The sequence below is a fragment of the Colossoma macropomum genome, unplaced genomic scaffold (genome assembly GCF_904425465.1).
Source record: "Colossoma macropomum unplaced genomic scaffold, Colossoma_macropomum, whole genome shotgun sequence".
Lineage (NCBI taxonomy): Eukaryota > Metazoa > Chordata > Actinopteri > Characiformes > Serrasalmidae > Colossoma > Colossoma macropomum.
In genome coordinates this window covers 13634538-13657998 of record NW_023494808.1, presented here as the reverse complement: position 1 = coordinate 13657998, position 23461 = coordinate 13634538, and the positions used below count along the sequence as shown (strand labels likewise).

At 38.3% G+C, this 23461-nt stretch overlaps 1 protein-coding gene across 2 annotated transcripts in view; it reads left to right on the top strand.

Annotated features, from left to right (window-relative positions):
- micall2b (mical-like 2b) overlaps positions 1-21277 on the top strand; it is a 48743-nt gene extending 27466 nt beyond the window's left edge. Inside the window, exons 6-17 of one of the 2 annotated variants that reach the window (XM_036556930.1) lie at positions 464-901; positions 1962-2273; positions 6390-6571; positions 7410-7470; positions 9017-9231; positions 9318-9376; positions 10795-10918; positions 12577-12679; positions 12818-12891; positions 14322-14436; positions 16974-17020; positions 20319-21277. In XM_036556930.1, coding sequence (XP_036412823.1) covers positions 464-901; positions 1962-2273; positions 6390-6571; positions 7410-7470; positions 9017-9231; positions 9318-9376; positions 10795-10918; positions 12577-12679; positions 12818-12891; positions 14322-14436; positions 16974-17020; positions 20319-20401 — 1813 coding nt within the window. In that variant the 3' untranslated portion in view covers positions 20402-21277. The remainder of the gene's footprint in view (positions 1-463; positions 902-1961; positions 2274-6389; positions 6572-7409; positions 7471-9016; positions 9232-9317; positions 9377-10794; positions 10919-12576; positions 12680-12817; positions 12892-14321; positions 14437-16973; positions 17021-20318) is intronic. The other variant, XM_036556932.1, reaches the window with a different exon arrangement.
- Positions 21278-23461: the final 2184 nt, after the last annotated feature.

Below are 23461 nucleotides of genomic sequence, written 5' to 3'. Positions count from 1 at the left end.
TGGCCTCGCTCTCTCTGATTGGGAAAGACTGTCCTCCCTCTCTCCCCATCACTCAGCTTGATACTAGCCAATGCGGCGTCTGTTAGCTGATATAACAGAACTGGTGGTTAGTGTTCTCCTCCAAGCGTGTTGAGCTTCACGGTGGCGTTACATCGCGGTGGATGGAGTGACTGAATGCACGTCCCAGAGGAAGCACATGCTAGCCTTCATCCTCCCAGTTTGGTGGAATTATGTGATGGGGGAGACCTAGTTAATGGGTGGAACTGGAAAGAAAATGGTGAGAAAATTGGGTAAAAAAAAAAAAGCAACAACCAAAAAGCAATTTGAGATTATATTCAGATCCTAAGAAAAAAATTAATAACATACTAAATGTCCGTTTTGACTTTTGCACAGTACTGTATTTGGCAGTGACAGTCCTTGTTTGAATTAAGCCCTTAATCGTGCATTTATTCCACATAACCAGGTGCGGTGAGTGTTCCAACATTCTTCTCTCCGGCACCTACAAACCTGGAAAAGAACCAAACACCTTTGTCTGCAAGATGCACTCAAACACACAGAAGGCTCCACCCAGCCAGGCTCCACAGGCCACACTGCCTTCGCATAGTAGCAAAGCTGCACCAGCCATGAAGATCACAACTTCTGCCCCGACTGACCAAAATTCCCCTCCGGCATTTGCAGGTTTGGGAAAGAGCCCCACCCCCTATAAACCAAGCTCTCTTTGGCAGGGGGGTAAGATTGACAGCTCCCCTACTCCTACACCCACCCCTCGTTCAAATCCCCCAACAGCACGTTCTGAAGTCCTCAGCGTGACGGTAAAAAGTCCTTCAGACAACAAAAAGCCAGTGGAGTCCCCAAAACCTCCGAGCAGCACAGTTCTGAAGAACCAGGAGGCTCGACAGAGGTGAGAATGAGGATCGTGTTACATACATTACATTACATGTTACGTTACATCAATACATTAACATTAAAAGCACTTTGTTTTTACGCTCGTTGTCCATTTTATCAGCTCCACCCTGTTGTTTAATGGTCAGAACCCACACAGGACCACCACAGAGCAGGTACTATTTGGGTGGTGGATCATTCTCAGCACTACAGTAACACTGACGTGTTGGTGTGTTAGTGTGTGCTGCGCTGGTCTGAGTGGATCAGACACAGCAGTGCTGCTGGACTGAGAACCAAAAATATCCAGCCAACAGCGTCCTGTGGGCAGCGTCCTGTGACCACTGATGAAGGACTAGAGGATGACCAACACAAACTATGCTGCAGCAGATGAGCTATCGTCTCTGACTTTACATCTACAAGGTGGACTGACAGGGTAGGAGTGTCTAATAGAGTGGACAGTGAGTGGACACTGTTTAAAAACTCCAGAAGGACTGCTGTGTCTGATCCACTCGTACCAGCACAACACACACTAACACATCACCACATCAGTGTTACTGCAGTGCTGAGAATGATCCACCACCCAAATAGTACCTGCTCTGTGAGGGTCCTGCGGGGGTCCTGACTATTGAAGAACAGGGTGAAAGAGGGCTACAGTTTTGCTCAGCAATCAAGATCATGTTAATTCTAGCCTAGTTTCATTTATTAGCCTATATATGAAAGGCTAGGCTAGCAGTCAGGATTGGTTGACACCACAGGGATTCTCAGTGAGCCCTTTACACGTTTCCAGCTTGCCACTTTCATCAGTTTCTAAAGCCACTGATTGTGTATTAGTGTAATGCATGCTGGGTATTGTAGTGAGAGAAGAATGACGGAAAAATCTAAATGATATAAAATCTTGGATTCTGTCAAACCATTGATGTACAAGGCTGCAACACTGCATAACGTGAAAATTGACCAAATAGACCTCTGGTCCTGATACCATATGAGAGATTGTTCCATCTGGCCCATTTGAATTTGTAATTGAATAACCTCAAACTAGGCCATTAAAGCCGCCATCTATTCTTCTTCTTTTACCATAGATTCTTCGAGTCGAACCCGAGCCCTGCGAGCACCGTGTTGGTCACCAAGAGCATCACAAGTCCAGCTGTTGAAATCACAGTGACAAAGCCTGGCCCGGCGGGAGGTTCAGGTGCTGGCGGAGGTGCGAGTAAAGCCAGGGTTCTGCTGCGGCCGGCAGACTGGACGAAAGAAAAGGAAAAAGAGAAGGAGAAGGAAAAGGAGAATGAGAAGAACAAAGCCAAGTCTGTCATTAGCAGGTTGGTGACTGAGGAAACCAGCAAAAGCAATAGCTCTCCTTGGCGGTCCAGTGGGCTGAAAACGACCAATGCCACGTAAGCATTTCGTCTTATTAATCCCAGTTCAGTTAAATAGCGTCTGTCCTATCAAAAAGACACAGTAATATGATCACTGAGATTTATTTAGGCCAGCTTCTCAAGCCTAAGTCTTCCTTCATATGACACCAGTAGCATTGCAGGGTAGTTCTAGACTAGGCTTAATCTGTGTCCTGTAAACCAGAATCAGGTTAGTGTTGGTGTCACTGGTTCATTTTGTCTGGGTATAGATGATGTTGAGGGTCATTTTATACATAAATAAGTAATAAGTCATAATTAATATCTCTTGGTCTAAACTGGGGAAACATGAATGGTGTTTTTGGAAATTGTTACTTTTATTCTGTGTACGTCTTTGGATCCTCTGAATTTGAGGTTGATGTGGAGATGTGACTGTTGCTCCAGTGCGTTAGATTGACATAGCATTAAAGTACTAGGGACTCCTGAGTTGGTGCAGCTGTCTGTTGGTTGGCACTATAAGAGTTCAATCTCAGGTGATGCCACAGCCATCCGTAAGTGCCCTGCCTCCCCCCAGCACTCAGCGCGATGCTAGCCAGTGTGGGTGTCTGTTAGCTGACGTAACACCCTCCTGGGAGACGTAACTACCGGGTAGAGTGATTAAATTGGGGAGAAAATTGGAGGGAGGAAAAAAGTAAGTCTGCTACTAAATGCCTGGTGGTTTGGGTGGAGGATTTTGGTGCGGTTGCCAGTCGTCTTATGCTAAGTCAATGTACAGGAGTGTTAGCCTACATGTAGCTGTCCACAATCTTTCTACATTTCTGTATAATTGAATCATTAGGATGGAAACAGTCATTCAGAGCGGTTTGGTGTGGAATGAGCTGTCCTAGAGAAACGAGTCAGAATTGCTCACAGTGGTGGTGATAAGAAGCAGACATTGGAAGTTTAATGCCTCTAAAGGCTCCCTCACGGAACGTTATTAAATGAAATCTTTACAAGTACTTGATGCATGATGCCTGAGACAGAGTTTTAGGTTTGTTGTGAGGTGACATTTTGGCCTAAAACATCATTTTTAGAATCCATTCATGTCGGAGATGCATACAGGAGCATGGTAAGGCAAAACAGTACCCAAAAAAAAAAAAAACATGTTTTTTCACTTTATTTCCAGGTGCGACATTTCATTAAAAAGCTGGATAGTAAATAAAATGGTTATATTTGTATTGTAGACATCTTGACCCCCGCTTCCTATCAGCACCACTATAAAGAAATCTGAGTCTGTACGTTTCTCTATAATGGAGCATTTCTCATTACACCACTTTGAACGACTTAAGAGACCGATTTATGCAGAAATGTTGAAAAGTTGGAGTTTTTTTCCATTAAATTCCTCTTTAATGGCCTCATAGTTCAGAGAATCTGGTGATGTTTGATGAAAAGAAGAAAGAAGGTACATAGGGCAAAACGTGTAGGCTTTGGAGCATGCCTTTTACCGTATGGTGCCATAGTGGTGATTTTTGAAAAAAAAAAACACTTCATTTTTCTTATAGAGAAAAACAGTTTAGTCATCTACTGCGAAGTGACGACACATCCTCAGAGATTTATTTGCGTAGGTTTGCATGCATAATGGAGCTACAAGGGCTCAGAGACATGCTTAAGTGACTAACAACATATAATAGACTGAAAACCACTGGTTGAAGTACCTAGAATTCGTACATGGAAATAGATTTTAATCAGTGAAACAAGGTAACGGTGGGGTGACCATCTGATCCCACACATGACTGACCTTCGCATGATTAAAGGGTTCTTTGCATCATGAAAACCTTTTTGAAAAGGGTCTTGTAAAGCACCACAAAGGGTTCTTCTATTGTTACAAGGTTGATATCCCAACAATGGAAGAACCCTTTTCGAAAAGGTTCTATGTAGAACCGTCTACAGCACATTCTCCATCAAGTTGAATAACCTATTCAAGACACAGATCATGCAAACGGTTCTTGGTTCTATCAAGAGCCATTTTCTTTACTAAAGAATCCTTGAAGAACCATTTTTACAAGTGTCGTAACAATAGAAGAAAGCTTTTTGGTGCTATATAGAACCCTTTTGGAACCATATACAACACGCGCTCCATCAGAACTATTCACAATCCAAAGAACCCTTAAATCATGCAAAGGGTTCTTTGAGTGTTTATGGTTCTATATAGAATCGTTTTCTTTACTAAAGAACCCTTGAAGAACCATTTTTTTTTTTTTTAGAGTGTTGTGGGCTTAATGACAGACTCTGGCTTATGCACAATTGAAACAAAGCAAGAAATAAATTCCAGATAAGTTCCAGATAAAATTTCTGCTCTTAAGCAAGAACTTCCTCTTTAGCCTTTGAGAGAGAACCTCTTTCACAGCCTTTATAGATCACTTTCTTCAGCCTTTACAGCCAGAGGTCTGTAAACAATTTACCCAAGTCAGCGTAGTGGAATGCAGGAAAGTTCAGTTAAACGATGTTTTCCTGGACAAACCACTGTGCTTACGGTTTCTGCGTCAGTCATAGATTCAGTGTCCATCATCTGAATGTACTTCCATTGAACTAAATTCACAGCGGCTCAGCGTTTTGGCCCACGTGTGCTTATTTGTCTTCTTAGGAAATCCACATTATTCAAATCCGTGAAGTGAGTATAGTAGAGTGTTCCCGCTCGTGGGAATTGCGCAGTAAGCCCCGGAGCAGTTGTGCTCACTGCTCTGTACTTTCTTGTTCGGTCTTAAAGGAACAGCCTGTCGACTACCGTGAACTGCTCTGCTGTAGAGAACCTTGCCGAGCGTGAACTGTTCACAGTGGTGGTGATGGGAACCAGGGGTATTACAGGAACGTCCAGCTCCGAAATCTTATCTGTTTAGTCGTATATTCCTATACAAAACCAGTATTACAGAAGCACCTTAAACAGACAAAATGTCCTCAATACTGATGGTTCTTCAAGGGTTCTGTATCAAGAAACTGTCAAACTGTCAGTTTCTCGTTCACCAGCTTCTTGTTCGAATTCTCCCGTTCCACCTTAAATGGTGCAGCAATTTCATTCTGGCGTCTCGGGCACCATTTAAGGTGGAACGGAAAAATTCTAACAAGAAGCTGGCGAACGAGAAGCGACTTCAGCCTCGTAAAAAGTCAAAATTTTACAAGAATCTATTCTACTTTTGCGGAGAAGTTTCCTGCTGGAGATGTGAGAAAAGCTGCTATAGCTGAGCTAAAACTTAAAGCAGAGCAAAGTAAGTCTGTTTTTGTTTATGTTAGCCTATACTCGTGCTTTAGCACATACTGAGACATTTACAGCCAAGATGGTAGAATGGACATGAAATGTTGTGGCTCCCAAAGTGGTTTGATTTTTGTTGAAAGGACAAAATGGCTCTTCTTAACGTTTGGGTTGCCGACCCCTGGTCTGAGATATTGTTTTACGATGATTTTGAGAGAAGGTTTTGGCCTAAAGCTTGTTTTTTTAAAATTCACCCATAGTGCAGGGGTACATGCAGGGTATGATAAGGATTAGTAGTACCCAAAGAAATTTTATTTTTTCTGATTTACCAGAGTTTTACCCCCATTAGCATTACATATACAAACTCAGAAGGCTCACGAGTCAATTTGGGTAGCAAATAAAATGCTATGTTTCTGTACAGTGCACCATTTCACCCCAGAACACTCAGGGACTGAATTTTGCAGGCATTGTGGGGCATTGAATTCCCCTTTAAACCAGAAAACTAGAGGATTAACATGAGTAAATAGGAGTTAATAGGGCTACAGTCAAAATATGTTTCCAGACATTCCCAAATTAAAAGAAGCTTCACAAGAAAATCAGTGAAAACCTATCAGTATCTTTATGTTTCTAATGTGATCAAGTTTAGGCCTGTAGAATGCTGGCATGAAAGCTAATGTACTGCTGACTCAGTTTACCCGCTAAATAAAGCAGTTCGCTCTTAGTGACGTCTGTATAAATTAGGCGCTTTTACAAAGTCCTGTAACTGGAAATGAGAAGAGCTTCATACGCACACGTTCATGTAGAACTCCTATCAAATCAACAGACATGAGTTCTCCCTAACCAGATTTTCTTTTTGTCCATGACCTGGTTGATGTCGCCCCCTTGTGGATGGTGAGTGCTAATGCTGATTCATTCCCATTGATTTTTTACAGTGGTAACGTGTCCCCCATGGACCCAAACAGCAAAGGACCTTCTGGTAGAACCCGGTTAAAACCACTGGCCGCAGATCTGGACCAAAATACCACACCAACTTCATCTAAAACACCAGAATGGCACAGGAACAAAGATAAAGACTTGCCAAAACCAGCTAGTACGCAACTTAGCAGTACCAAAGGTGAGGTTTGCTGCAGTTGTGTTCACTTGTTTGGTATTTACTGGCAAGTTCTTATTTACTCCACCAAAAGTCAGAGACTTCGAGTCAAAGCGGTCATTAAGTACAAGTTTTTTTTAGCCGTAAAAGATATTTAACAGTAAATTACACAGAAGCCTGAGTGACTAAATATAATATCAGTTTTTTTTTATTTATCATATCCACTCTTTACCTTCATTCCAGCTTCCATTCTTTTCAGGAGACTCAAAGAAATCTGCAAGGATATTTTTTTCACCATTCCAAAGTTCGGTCTTAGAAGTTGGTGGGATTACTTCTATCATGAGAAGCAAAAAATGCCTCTAGAAGAAAAAGCAGAAGAAAAAAAGACAAGCTGCTGGCGTTCTCAGAACAGTGGTCAGTCCGTTCTTCTGAGAACACCAGCAGCTTTTTTGGTTTTGTTTGCAAACTCTTCTTTTCTCAGTAAGGCTTCTTGACAGCTACACATCCACAGCTCTGTTTTCAGATCTGAAGCAGGAGTAGAGCTTGATTTTCTCTCAAAGATGAAAGCTTAGACAGTTTCAGTCTGCCAGGTCTTCCAGGTGGTTGTTAGGAATCCGGTTCTCTAAATGTTTGAATCATTTTTGAGCTCCCGTTTTGGAAATTTTTCTCGTATAAGTGGATTATCTTGTATCTAATCTCATCACAAATTCCTCTTGAAATATGATAACTTCTACTTATTTGTTGTTTTGACTGGAAAGCGTCCACCTGTATGGATAACTGGACAGATGAGTGCACATGTATTCATTTAGAAAGTCACAACAATGGGTCTTCCACTATGAAACAAATTTGTCTTCCATTTCAGAAGCTGAAAAGGCACCTTCTGACTGGAGGTCTATGCTCAAGCCTGTTGCCAAGGATACAAAGTATGTCTTGCAATGTATTATTCTATTAGATCTCACCTGCCTGGCTCACCTCTCAAAAACTAATGATGTGTTTAGCTAGATTGTTTTTCAGCTGTCAAATGTATTTGATATTAACCCTTAGAAGTCACTGTGATGACCAATGCATAGTTTACAGTAATATCCATTGTTTACACACTAATGACCCACTGAAATAAGTGGAGAAATTATATCAGAGGTGCTTATTCTATCGTTGCAATCAATACCAGTAGTGGAGATATTCTGTTATGATTTGACTTTGATAGTTATTGCTGTGCGTATAGTCTTGTTTCCTGGAAATAAAAACTGTCCATTATGTTTCTGCCATTGGTGGACATTAAAGGGCCTGTATGGAATTTTCATTAGTTTTGAGTTTACTGCTTTTGTGAGGTCACAACTGAATGCCAAAGTTTAATATCCCCGTCAATTACATAAACAAACAACACACTTCTTTATATTTATTTATTTTATTTGGTGAATTAGTACTACTTTGCAACAATATTATTAAAAAGTGTTTATGAATGGTTTCAGTTTAGCTTATTTATGGTTTTTAATTGTCATAAACACCTTAAGCAGTTATAACGTGTAAAAAAAAGAAGTGCAATTTGCTTGCCAAATAGTGAGCCCACATTCATTCATTATACCTGCCAGCTTCATCAGATATACAGTATAACAGCTCGTTTTATTTGTGTTTTAACTGCATACTAATGATTTTTAATGTGTTTATAACTTGATTTCAGCCATTGGGGGGACACAAATTTTGGCACATTTTATATTTTATTGATTGTTTTCTAAGTTAAATTGAAATAGTGCCCTGCATTTAGCAGAAAATTGCTTTATTTAAGTTTGTTCCCTGTTAATTTCAGTTAAAAAATCAACAAAACATGTAATGTCACTGGTGGGTTTATTCTAAAGGCTTCAGTGAGGTTGAAAAATGGTGATGTAAAAATGAATTCCAATTGTTTGGGGACATAAAACCACCCAGAAGTTATGAGTGGAATATAAGAATATATACAATATACAATATAAGCCCTTTATAACAATAGAAAAAGTTGCCAGTACAGACTGGAAGCTGTTGATACAGCATGTAACAGTGTAATTATGTAATTGTGCTTCATTTAAATAGATGTAGAAAAAACAACAATAACAGTTCTTGACTTCTGAGGGTTAAACAGTTTGCTAAGTAGTTGCTACAACGTTTTTGCCTCTGCAGAACTTGACTCTTTTGCCATAACCTCCTACTAATTCTTGCTTTTCTTGGCCCTTTGTTGTTTTTTGATTGGTTGAATCTCCAGATCTGTCACTCTTACTCCCTCTCGCTTTGCGGCTGGTTCTCTTCAGCATTCCTCGCCGCGCCGCACGAAACCAGCGGCGTGTCGCATTTGAAAGCGTCTTTCTCTTCCGTTCCTTGTGCTCCTTAACTTTCACACCGTCAGAGGTGAGAAGAAGGTTGCTAGACACTTCACAGCATGTTACGAGTTAGAAGTTAACTCTTCCTCTTCTCCTCTTCTCTCCTTCTTCTGCTTTTCAGATCTGGAACCATCAGAAGCTCAACACAGACAAACACACCCAGTAAAACACCTGAGGCAGTGACTCAGCCTCAAACTCCGGCGTCAAACTCGGGCTCCTCACCGACGTCAGGACCTGCACCGTCTACTCCTTCACCCGTCCTTACGATCTCTGTGAGCAGCGAGCGGAACACGTCTCCTGTGGTCAGCCCGCGTAAAAATGACACCGCGTTTTTCAGTGAGGATCACGGATGTTCTTCTGACTAGTTTGGATGTTTGAGTTCATGCAAGATCATTCTGACTGTCTTTATCTGTTTCTCTTAGAATCAGACACCCTGCCTGCTGACTCCCCTTCAGAACAGACGGCACAGAAACAGCCCAAGGTTTGTGTTTCAACAGTATCTTTGCTGTGTGTGTGTGTGTGTGTGTGTGTGTGTGTGTGTGGTGTGTGTGTGTGTGTGTGGTGTGTGGTTTATGTTTATTATATGTTTATTGTTTTTTAATGAACGCTTGTCAGACTAAGCTTTGAGCAGATGTTGTCTTGTGGTAGACTGAGGCTGGGCATACACTACACAATTTGTTTTTTTTTTTCTTTCGTCCAATTTTAAACCCAATTTGCTTTGTGACAAATTTCCGCTAAACGATTTTGTAGGTCGGGAGCTCGATCGGAAGCGACTGATGGTGCACAGTCCATGATTTCCAGAAAGAATTTCAAATTTTGGTTCGTTAAACCACAGGGCACTGTTCCACTTGAATTGGTCCATCTTAAATGAGCTCAGGCCCAGAGAAGGCGGTGGCGTTTCTGGATCCTGTTAATTTATGGTTTCTTCTTTACGTTTTAGAGTTTTAACTTGCATTTGTGGATGCAGCGATGAACTGTCCTTTTCATACAGGGATTTCTCCAGATTCTCTGAATCTTTTAATGTTATTCTGTACTGTAGATGATTAAAAGCAAAAGTTCTTTGCTATTTTACTTTGAGAAACATTATTCTGTGTTTCAAGTGTTTTTTACCAGCCTTTTGTTCCTCCTGTCCCAACTTTTTTGGAATGTGTTGTTGGCATCAAATTCAAAATGGGCACACATTTTTCAAAAAACGATAACATTTCTCAGTTTCAACATTTTTATATTGTTTTCTACTATTTTCAGTAAAATATAGGGTTTAAATAATTTGCATATCATTGCATTTTGTTTTCGTTAACATTGTGCACAGCGTCCCAACTTTTTTTGGAAATGTTTTATTTTTTTTTTCCCCCCAATTTATTCACTTTGTCGTCACTCTGATTAAACAAATCAATAATAAGCGCTTACCGATCTGAGATGTTTTCTCTGAAAATTCGTGATGCATCCAGTAATAAAGGCAGCCTTCTGCATTTTTTACACAGTGATAGAACACAAGAGAGCACACAGCTCCAGTTCTACCCTCTGAAATTGATAAAAAATGAGTTTACTCTTGCCAGCGGAGGCTTGCGCAGGGTGTAATTTCTCTAGTGCCAGATTTAAATGTGCAACCGTCTCTTCTTTTTGTTTGTTTTTGGGCCCACTACCAGGCCCAATGGGTCAGTGTTAAGCCTTTGTCCTTATTAGAAAGTTGTTAAAATAACCATTACATAATCAATAGTGACAATCTTACTTCTATTATAATCCATAAAACACAATTTTCTGCTATGGAAATGATGCCACTGTGGATGAAGATCATGTTAGTATTGTTAGACTATATAATTTCTCATAAATGCGATCTATAGATGGCCATTAAATACCCACAGCCTGTTAATAATGAACGTGCTTTTTTTGTTGTTTTAGCTGCATCCTGACTACATTCCTAAAGAAGAGATTATGAGAGAACTGAAGGAGATTGAGGTTCATCTGGACGAGCTGGAGAAGAAAGGAGTGGAGCTGGAGAAACAGCTCAGACGCTCTGAGGAGGGTGAGTGTGGATGCACGAATTGCAGGGCTGTCAACTGAGCTGTCTTCACTAAGAATGGGTGATGTAATTAGGTATCTGCAGTTATTGACAAGCAGCCTGCTGCTGACCATCGATAATCAGCTTTTAGAAGCACTAAACATCTGGTTATATGTTCTTTGTTTACATCCTAACCTATTAGTTATGCAGAAATCAGTGTTTTCTTCTTACAGTGCAGAACATTTTTAGATGAGTTGCAAATAATGGATAATTGCTACGGATAATTTATTATTAAATATAGCACTTCATGGTTTCCCGCAGTTATATGCAGCTTAGGAGTGCACAACATGGCAAAATATGTCACGATACTTCAAGACATTTAACAGTACATGATATCCATCACAATATTTCGTTTTTCTGAGTTCAATTAAGCATTTAAATTATTTTATTTTAAGTTGGAACAGACAAAATATAACCTATAGTGCCACATATAAAATACTCTAATAAACCTACAAGTATAATCATTTTTGAGTGTTTGATGTACCGCACTGCACTAACTCAATTAAACAGGCCTAAGATATGAGGTTTTGTTCTGACAGCGACAGCGAATATTATTGTTGGGCGCTGAGTTGTAAAGTACAGCTAATTACTGTCAAACTGTAATTTACTGCTAAATACTGTAAACAGGCAACTTTAATAGTGTCTAAGTGATGGTAGTTTGGCTGTGCAGTGTTCATTTAACACAATTTGTATAGAATTAGAACAAAGCTAATTAACAATATGCAGAAAATAGAAAATATCCACAAAGATAATTTATACTTCTAGAAATAACACATGCTTTAATATGTAGTGTTCATCTTCTAATCATTGAGTGTGTTTACATGCACTTAATAATCCGATAACTGCAAAAGATCGGATTACTGACAAAATCTGATCAAGGCGTTTACATGCACTTGAGTAATGAGATAATGGGGAAACTCCTGGTCTACATGAGTCAGACAGTAATCAGATTTCTGCTTTGCAACCAGCCAGTAAACTCACAGAAGACGACGTGACAAATGTAATGTAAAACTCAAACTTCATGACGCTGAATATTTAAATCTCATTTGATCAAGAATGTGATTGGTTTCAGCATCACTCCAAAAGTGTTTTGCTGCCATCTCCTGCCAACGCTGCTCACTTATTTCCAGTACTGTGGACTGTTCTTGCACATGCGCAGACCGAGAAATCCGAAAGAAATCAGAGTAAGAGTTCACACGCTCTGAGAAATCTGATTACTGAGCTAAAATCCAGCTCTCTTTATCAGATTTCTTAATCTGGACCTTACTCTGCTCTAAGAAATCGAAATATGCTGTTTACACGAGCATTTGAATAATCAGATAACTGCAGAAATCTGATTACGATCAGATTATTGAGTGCGTGTAAACGCACTCTCTGTTTAAGAGGATGTATATTTTACCAGAATAGCTTCACGTAATGTAATTAGTAAATGATTATGCACCTCGAATAACGTATCTTGTTGTATAAAGTCAAACTGAACTGATTGGCTTCTGGGATTGCACAACTGTAATTTCCCAAAAGTTGGTAAACGCTAAACAGCACTTGCAGAAACAAGGCGTGGTCAGTTGAAATGTAATTGACCGCACTTTTTTCCACTTTATAATGCTGTGGTTTTCTTTCAGAGGGTGAAGAGGACACGTTAATGAACGACTTAATGGTGGACTGGTTCAGCCTAATCCGAAACAAGCAGGTCTACATGCGCCGAGAGTCTGAGCTGGTCTACATGTAAGTATGTGTGACTTGACTTGAACCAGAAATAGACTGAGTGCTTTCACTGTGCAGGTAGTGTTTGTTTGTAAGCCTGGAATTGGGACGTATCACAAACATAGCTGCTGAAAAATGGCTTTGAAATCTCTGTGACAGTGCAAGGACCCAGGACTTGGAAGAAGAGCAGCCTACTGTTGAAGCAGAGCTTCGAAAACTGATGGAAAAACCAGGTAAGGCGAGTTTAGAAATGTCTGCATTTGATTCATTTACCTGCATTCATAACCCTACAGAAATAAACATTATGTATCCATATCAGCAGATATGTACATGAGAAATATCATATATCAGTGCTGGTTCACATTTCCCATATTGGTAGATCCCTAAAAATAGTATGCATATGGAAGGGATGATAATACAGTTTATTACTGCTTATTTTACTGAATATTGTACTGTATAATATAAATATCATATTCCATAAAAGCCCATAGTAGTCTAACCCTGTCAACCTTTATATTTTTACAGATGAAGTCTATTACTGCTAAAAAGTCTGCCAGTCATCACCGTGTTTGGTCTAGAGCATGAGAAATATCTAAAAATAACCCATAATATGAGCCAGTACAATTTTATATCGTCAAATATTAAACATTATCAGCTTTATGATTATGATATGATTGACATAGTCTCGGATACTGTTGTATGTATAAGTTAGAACACCCCCTGGCAAATTTTATTCATGTTTTCTTGACTTTTTAACACGCCATCTACAGGCAACACACTGAAATGTGCCATTATTTCTGTTTATTTGCTGAATTTACCAAAAAAAAAAATTAAAATGTGCAACTTTTGCACAGGTGACATTTTCTTTTCCTTCAGTACGTTTATTTAATCAGTGAATACATAGTAATTGTGCAATAAAATGTGCAGAAGTGTGTTCTCTGTAGAGGACGTGTTCATTCATTTTCATTTTAGCCCTATTTGGATGTATAGGAGCCCATTCCTGCCATTTACAATAAAAAAAATAAATAAAAATCCAGCACTTTTTATTATTATTTCTTATTGCGTTATTTTTTCATTAAGTGAAACGTAGTACTTTTGGTCTCCTGGTGCATGTGTTAAAGACCCTGCCCCAGATCTTAAACACTTTCCAAACCACGGAATGAAAAATGGATGATTTTGAAGAACGAATCAACCATTTTCTTAGCGTGGGTGGTAAAACTTTGACACCGCAAGCTATCTGGGAGAGCGTTATTGGGAGAAAGCAAATAAAATCACTGAGAAAACTCTTGCAGTCTCATTAAAGAGACAATTATAATGGCAGCTACAGATAAATATAGCATCACTTTGTATTCACGTATGCATAATAGCATCAGCTTTTTTAGAAGGTTGTTTAGAAAGTTTTCTAGAAACAATGACCAGTTGTATCGCTGTCAGTTTCATAAAGATCTAACGTTAAATTCTGCTAAAATAAAATACAACCCACTAGAAACTCACTAGTCCTGTAGGCGCATTGTTGCTGTCTGGGTACCAGAACTTTGTCACTGAGGACACACCTTTTCTTTTATATAGAAAAAGCCGCTATAGCTCCGTATCTGTCACTGGTAATGATGTGGGAGTATTATGTTTATTTGTCCTCATCACATGAATGTCTCTCTTTCTGTAGAACATTTGAAGACGTATCGAGACCGCAAGCGAGAGGAGGAGCTGATGGCAAAGCTGGTAGAAATAGTCAATGACCGAAACGCTATTGTGGATGGTCTTGACGAGGACAGACTGAGGTGAGTAATGCCATATTACACACTATATACTCCAAGCTTCCACACTATTGTAGTGTATTTTTAACTCTTTCGAAAAGTTTGCAGGATCACCTAAACAGTCAATATGCTTTGGTTACATTAATGCAGCTCTAAACTGTGAGTAACTGGACAGTGACAGAGTTGTGATTGTTTGGGCTTTGTAAGTCAGAAGACAGGAGTGGAGATTTGAGGGTATTTATATTTGTACTGTGTGAACCAACCTGTTGAAGTATAGTTCTCAGATTTTGAGAGACCATAATTAATTTCCAAGGTGGTTGCTAAGTTGCTTCCCTGCCTGGGCAAGAACACCGCTAAGAACCCGATAAGAGTCCTTGGGCAAGACTCCCAACACTGCATTCTCCTAACACTGTAAGGACTAAATAGTAAGTCATTCTGGATAAGAGCATCTGCCAAATGTGTAAGTGTAAATCTAAATGACACCACTAAAGTTTGAGGAAACTAGAACCCAAACGACCACTTTTATGATCAGTTGGGTTTCGTAGATTCTTTTACTGTACATTCCATGCACATGGACAGACTGCTGCATGCTGGAGACTGGACGGAACCCTGCTGCCCAACAACACAATGGCTAACGGGCTGTAGGCTGAAATTTGGGCACATACGACACGACTTTGGTTCATATACATGCCTTAGATGCCACATGTTTTAGCACTTGGTGCTCTACCACATGGCTAACTTGTTTCTCCTAGACACTTCCATTTCATAGTAATAGCACTTACAGTTGTCCGGGGCAGATCCAGCAGAAATTTCACAAACTGCCTTGGCATAAAGGTGCCGTCCTATGACAGTAAGTCACTGAGCTCTTCAGGACAAACCCATTCTAGTCCAGTGGTTGTCTGTAGAGATTGCATTGCTGTGCTTGATTTTATACAGCTGTTAACAATGGCCATTATTAAAAACCTGTACACAATAATTAGGATGCCTGTCCACATACTTTTGGCCATGTAGTGTATATTCAGTATGGAGATGCATTTCTGTTACCAAGTGGAAAGGCATGTTTTGTCCATTGTGTGTCTGTAAAATTCTTAGTCTGATCTGCATTAAAACTATTTTAGCAATAGCCCATTAATGACAAATACGGAAAAATAGAAAAATGAAGTTCTATGAATAACAAAGTTACAGAGTACAGTGAACTGCTAAAAAAGATTCTAGAGCAAGTTCACAGGAAGAAGGGGTCTTCTTTCTGTTTGACATTACTTACTATAAATAAACAAACCAGCAAAATCTATTTTGAGTTTAATTAGTGTTTCAAAATGTCATTCATAGCTGTTATAGTTGTTATCTGAGCTCTTTGCAACTCAACTATGTCCTTTTTTTGGACAGCTGTTCATTAATGCCCAAAATACCTTGTGTAAGTTTCAAAAGTTTGTGTCCACCCTCCGTCACCCACCTGAATTTGGACCACCGATTCCAGTGCTTTGCGTCCCATTTCCTCTATGGGATATTCAGTACAGATGTTAGTATCCTCAAATTTGCCATTGCCATTGTTTGTTTTCAGATATAATGTACCGGAGTAGAGCCAAATTAACATTCACCATTCTATTATTTACAAAGTGCGCAGTCTGTAAACACAGAGCTCAAATGGGGCCTGAAACTTTGGTCTGAACTCGAACACTGCCCGAGATTCTTCTGTCCGAAGCTGAGCGTCCTTTTGGCTGCAGTAATCTGTACTTTCCTGAATCGGTTCGGTGGCATATTCCTCACATATCTATTTCCCCCTCTTTTGTGAAATTAAAAATTTTTACATAGTTTGTAAAGATTGTAAAAGTTTCAAAATATACAGTTCACTCCCCATCCATACATTCTATATATATGGAAGCTAAGCTGCAAGAACCAAATGTCCACCTATTCAGCCTACAGCATGTTAGCATCGCCCATAGACGTTGACATACAGAGTATTTCAGTCCAGGGTGCTTTTTGAATGAGGCACAATATACGACAGCCAATCAGAATAGTGCTCATTTACATATGTCTGTCTTAAAAGGACAGTAGAACTGGACTTGCGATGTTTTTTTCAACACTTATTCAGTTTCTGTGCTTGATATCTAATATTTCCAAGTGAAAAAACTTAATTACTGTCAGATACATTCTGTCAATCTGAGACTGATTAACTATATTTAGTGTATTTTTTATATTCTTTTTATTGTAATAATTGACTTTCTCTTACACAATAGTTATATATATGAATATCCTGTGTTTGTATAATAGCACTAATACCTCCCGTATTTGTTTGACCTTTCATGTTAGCTGTCATATTTGACATACAGTAATTTCTGTGCTTTATTTAAAGTCAGTCGTGCTTAATGTCACTTTGATTAATGGGAAGCTGCTGTTTAATCAGAAAGCTTTTCATAGACCTTTTGATGGTAGTAATAATTGTATGAAATCGAGGCAGAATTCAGCTTTAAACTGTTTATCCAGAAACTTTTGACAGTACTCCATCATTTCTCATTCGTTTTCTGTCCGTTTAAAGTCTTGTTTCATTTTACTTTCCACAGGGAGGAAGAGGAGGATGAGCAGTTAAATAAGATGATGCAGAATCTTGGTAAGTTTAAAAAAAAACTGCAGGCTGCTGTATTGCATATAGTCGTATAACATAGCATACTGTACTTTATATATAAAAGTATGCAATACATGCAACACACAGTACTTTAGAAAAGTCTAAGCAGATTGTTTAAAACCATTTATCTCAGCAGTCGGTGTTTTTGCCAGTAAAAACACCAGATAATATTAGAATAAATGCAAATATACAGTAAGTTAAAAAAAAAAAACATTGTAAGAATTTCAAAATGTACAAAAATGTTTGCATTAAGAAGGCAGTCCATTCCCACATGAAGCTGAAGTTGGCTTTTTATTTGCCAGGTTCTTTCACATTTTCCGTTCCACCTTAAGTAGCGCCACCTTAAGCAGTATATTCAGGAGCAGTATAGCAAATTTAAAAACCTAAACCTAACCATCAAAGCCAAAATCATACTGCCACGACAGGCATGAAAAAATATTTATGGTCCATTCATGTCTGACCTTTAATGACTCAATGTAGTGAAGTAACATTAGACATTTGCTTTAACATTTTTGCAAAGCTAGTTTCAGTCTAAACCACGTGTCTACTCTCCACAAGCATGTTTTCCCCAATGAAGACAGCATAACAGAGTTAAAATCAAACAGCTGAGATGTACAAAGATGAGGAAAAACAACACAGCAAACTTAAAAACTTAAACCTAGCTATCAAAGCCAAAGGCATTTTGCCTTTTTTGACAGGCATGAACAAAGTATTTATGGTCCATTCATGTCTTACCTTTAATGACTCGATGCATTGAAGTGACATTAGATGTTTGCTTTAGCATTTTCACAAAGCCTGTTTCCGTCTTAAGTAAGTTGATATGTACATATTGACATACTCTATGGGACATGATCTCGCTTCTAAACGTCTCCAGTTACATGTTTTAACCACAGCAGGAGCTCCAAGTTCAAACACTGGGGTTACGATAATGAACTGAAGGCTTGAGGCAGTGGCGGTTAGCAGTAATACAGCAATAATAATTTGATTGGCTAGGAAACAGTGATAGCACACACAAAAGACATATATAAATATTCTGTCCAAATTTGATTGCCCAGACAGTGAAGGTGGAATAAATAAATGTCATTAGAAAATATTTGGGGCCCCTGGACATCAGCCCAGGTAGGCTCTTGCACTAAATCGCCCCTGATGATGTGCAGTACAGAGCAGCCATTCAGAACAGAGCTCATTTACATATATCAGGCTAAAGCCTGTGTAACAAAAACAGTTTAATTCTAAGGGATAAGGAGAGGATGGGAAATGAAGCCAAAACTTGTGTTTTCATGTTTTCTCTACTTAGAGCACAAACACTGACGTTTACTCAAGACCCTGCAATTTACTGTGTTCCACATTTTGGAAATATTACTCATCTCTCAGCTCAAACTTGCACACTTTATCTCAGCTAATTCCACTCGGTGATATTCATGCCAGGCTTTTGTTTGTAGTGGACACTGCCGAGCAGCCAGAACTAAACATTCTGTTCTGTTTGCAAATATTAATGCTTTGGCAGGAGCCGAGCAATTGTTGATCATGCCCATTTGTTCAGTTTTTTCCAAGACAGATTTTGAGGCTTTTTGTGTAGACTGGGCTTTATATCAATGCAGCCTCTCGTCGCATGTCAGAAAGCACTGTTTAAAGGTGGAAAATGAAATGAATTGGCTCACCTAAAAGTGTTTATCCTGATGTAGTGAAGTCACATCAGTGAAGTGCATGATTTTAAGGTGAATTTCACCAATTTTGAAAAACTTTTGCATAATTCAGTGATTGAGATGTAAAAAGTCATTCACAGTGGTTTGCTGTGTGGAGACTCATGTTTCTTTACAGTGTTTGTGATGGGAACCAGGGGTTCAACACAAATATAGCCATTTTATTTACTATCCAAAACCACCAGTGAACCTAAACTACACCACAAAAACATTGAATTCTAAAGGGGCCGTTTTTGCAGTGAGATTCTGTATCCGGACCGCAGGGACTGGAAAGTGAATGGCACAGTTTGAAACTTGAAACTTTGAAAACTAACAATGTTTACATATTATTTAACTCTTTTACATCCAGAAAGCAAGGAAAATTAGACATTCCATGATACAGGCCCTTAAAAATTTGCGTTTTTATCTCAAAACCATGCTAAAACTATGTCTTAGACAAGCTGTATGTTCTGAATTTCTTCCGTGAGGGAGCTTTTGAAAGCACTGAACATCTTCAGAGCACATGGCCTACATAAACAAAAGCACATGAAACGAGACACACAAGGGAAGACAAAGACAAAGACGAAAACAAAGAACGACAAAGCAGGACAAGACAGGATGTTACAAATAAGCCTTAGTGTGTAATAAACCCATGTTGATTTTAGGGGTTAAACCCCTGATTTTAAGGGGTTAAACGTGGAAGAGTTTTGAATATGTAAAGTAAAAGTAAAATGGCACATAAAATGAAGAGGAAATATCAATGTTTCTGCACTCTCTATAGATCGCTTTTTGGATTCAAGCACATTTCTGACATATATGGTCATCAAAGCAGCACATGAGTGAAGGAACACTACTTACAGCAGCGTTCCAATAATTAAAGAGGTGTTTAATATTCAGCGTGATATAAACTTTGGCTCTGACGCCACACTGACTGTTGTGACTGCTCATAATTGCTTTGTCAGTGATGTTCGGACCGGTAATGAGCCTGCAGGGTGATTTTGGTGATGGAGCTCTAGGTTGTAAAAGGCACTAACAGTTTCCCCTGAACTTGGCTGTAGTGGTCCAAAGGTGTTCATTTTGTTTTGAAAACTGAAAGTTCGTAAAAACGAAAGTTTCGTTTTGGGTAGCGCTGACCCTTCTGCCACCTTCCACCTCCGCTAACCATACTCAGAAACTTAACGCTAATTGGTGTGCATGTTTATGTATTTCTGTGGGGTTTTTTTTATTATTTATTTTAAAGGCCAAAATGTGAGCAACAGGAGAAGTTATGCGTTCCATTTTGATTTAATGACTGCTAATGGAAAACTATCAGAATCTAGCCACAGCTAATGATTTGCCTGCTTTTTAGCTCTGAAATGCATATTAGCGAAATGTATAATTTACCAACCCAATTAAGTCGTCCCCAGAAATGTGGGCAAAAGTCATAACCATTTGCAATTCATGATTTTTTTTAAAAACCGGTGAGCGCGCTGAAAGCTGTTGCTCGGCTTGTTTGCCTGCGAGTGACCCTTTTGGCTTCTTTTAGACGGAACTAACTTTTATTTTACTCTCATTTAAGTGACGATTGAACTGTTGAACATGCTCTCGCTTCTCGCCAACAGATATCAAGAAAGAAAAAAAGAAAAAATCACCCATGTCCAAGCTGTTTCGACGGATGTCGAAGCGCGAGGCTGCCGAAAGCTGATGGACAAATTTTATACAGGTCTAATCGGTTACTGTATGATTTTCTTTATAGATATATATGCATAGATGTATGATGTAATAGACATGAGTTAACAAGTTAAGCTTGTAAAACAACTAAATGTCCTTTAAAAATGATTCTAGTCAACATTTACTGTGTATATGTGTATGTATGTATATGTAAATATGTGTAATTTTGAATTCAGATATGTGCACTTCCAAGCTTTGAAATAACAGACTTTTATTTCTCGATTTCTGGCGATATTTGGTAGGTTGGTAAAACATAAGTAGTAGAAGAATATCAAAACGTATTGATTCATATTGAATCCAGCTTCACCATTAAATGTTTAGCTTCTTTTAGATGTAGATTTTTACATAAAATGGACAATTTTGTCCTCATTTTACATGGAGTGGATAGTTTGGTCATAATATAAAGTGCCTATAGACTTTCTTTCTAGGATGATCTATTGTACTTGTGTAGTGTGACCAGCAGGGGGCACCGAGGGTCTTATTCTGGATTAGAAGCACCGTCTTCTCTTCACACAAAGTGATTAACCTGGTCATATTTGCAAGTCACAGGGTTTTAAAGTGGGGATTTGTGAGATTTAGGCCACATTATAGTAAAACCAACGTCAAATATGTAGAATATTAATGTGCCAGTATTATTGACCAATTAACTTATTAGTCTATGTTTATATTCCAATGTATGTGCATTGTATTGTGGTTCAGTCAATTGAAAAATGTAAAATTCATGTTAATTTTTTAAACATGCATTTGTTGCCCTGAAATATTCCATCACTTAAATCTTCATATTCTGGTCACCCAAACTTAAATGCAAAATAACAATGTTTAATATGTACAATAAAGTTTAATTGCTAAACATTGCCTCAGTTCTTAATTAATTGCAAGATTTTATGGCTCTTTTTAAGGACCAAAAAATGGGTAAAGGTTCTTTCCATTGCTTTAAAAAACGTATAAAGCGATTAAAATGTTAAAAACTCTTTATGAATTATTCTCATCAGAAATGCATTCCATCAGAAAGTGTATGTAAAAGCAGCTTTGATGACTGTTCAAAAGTTTTGAATCACTGTTTTCAGTAAATCCAATTCTGTTGCAAATACATGTATAAAATTATTTTAATGTTAGTCCAAACAATTACACAGGTTTCAGACCATTAGTAGGGTTATAGAAAGCTATAAGTAAAAATGAAGGAATGTGTCCAGAGTGATGAACAGAGCTGTAGATGACTCTAAAATGACTGAAAAAACTGTAACATAAAGAAGTCATTTTAAATTTAATATCCAGAATTCATCATATTTTGAGTGGAGATCAATTCTCAAGGTAGATAACTTCATTAAAATAATGTCAATAACTGTTTTATGTATTTGATGTTTTATCATTTTATTCACTTCTTCTTTATAGAATTATTCAAATAATGAAATATCTTTTAGCATTTTTGTAATATTTAAATTCACAATGTCAAATCAAATCACATTTATTGTCACATCACATTTCCACAGGTGTGAAGGTGAGTGAAAAACCCTAGCTGCATAGCTCCCTTGTAGTACTTTAATACAAAAAATAAAAAAATATATATATAAAATGTAAAAAATATATTACATTAGACTCAATATACACATTAATCCACACCAATATTGCACCATTTTTAATGTGATTTTGTAACAGTAAAATGTAAAAAGTTATGAGTTGTACACATTTCCATATATACAAGTCTGAGGTAGATAAATGAGATGCAAGGTACACAAAGGATAGTGTGTGTGTATGTGTGTGTGAATATCTATATAGAGAGAGAGAGAGAGAGAGAGAGATGTAAAGTTGTGTATAAAATAACACTGAATATGGCAAATGATTCCACTAGTGTACAAGGCGCACACTTTTCAGTCTGGTTTTGCAAAGAATTGACTTTGAATATAAAGCATCATCACAACACTTACTGAATATAATTGCCTTGTTTGCTGAGTGACATTTTTTTCTGATGAACGCTCAGGTCTTTTCTTGATTCATGCTCTGGCTGTATTCTTGATGCATTCAATGCTCACATTAAACAACTTATTTTGCGTATGATCTAAAGTTGAGATTAATTTATTGTGCAATTAAATTACTCTTAATTGTTACTCTGTTCTGCAGGGCTGAAAATATTTTTTCATTGCTGTGTCTTTATTAAGGTGCTTTTTATCATGATAGGTTTAAGTTTTTTTTTTCCAGCTGCCCTTTACATTGTGTAACAGATGGCCCAAAATTACTTGGAATAAAATCTTGGTACAATAATGTACATTTAACTTAAGGGAATGCTCTGACCAAAATAAATACTGTAACTATTTCCATTGGTTTCAAACGTGAGCTTTCCTGGTTTAGAGACTTTGCGAGTCTTGTTGATGTATCTTGAAGGGGGAAAGTAAATTTTAAAGGACTACAAGTGTATTGGGTTGGAGGTAACACTATAGATGCTGTGTAGACATTAATCAGGTGTTTAACCTACATTCAACTTAATATCAATAAAATACACATTAATTTTCCCTAGAGCTTTAGGCTCTAACTTTAACCTCAGTCCAAAAACTAAAGCTAACCCTGGCCCCAACCTTAACCAAAATTAAACCTAACTCTGTCCCAAACCTTAACCCTAGCACAAGAACTGAACCTAACTCTGGCCCAGATCCTAACCAATAACCTTAAAAAAAGTACATTTTAAAATAAACTTAACCAAAAACTTGTTCCAAACCCTAACCCCAACCTTAACTTAAACCCAGAATCTAACCCTAACTCCAACGTTAACCTCAACCACACTATCTAAACCCTGGCCCAAACCCTTACCCTAAAAAACCTAAACCTAACTCGAACCCTGGCCCAAACAATAACCTTAAAAAAGCTACATTTAACCGGAACCCTGGCCCAAACAATAACCTTAACCTCAACCCAAAACCTAAACCGTGGCCCAAACCCTCACTTTAAAAAAGCTAAACCTGATCCCAAAATCCAAACCTTGGCCCAAACCCTGACCCCTAACACTTTTTTTTTTTTGATGTAGTTTATTTATAATTTAACA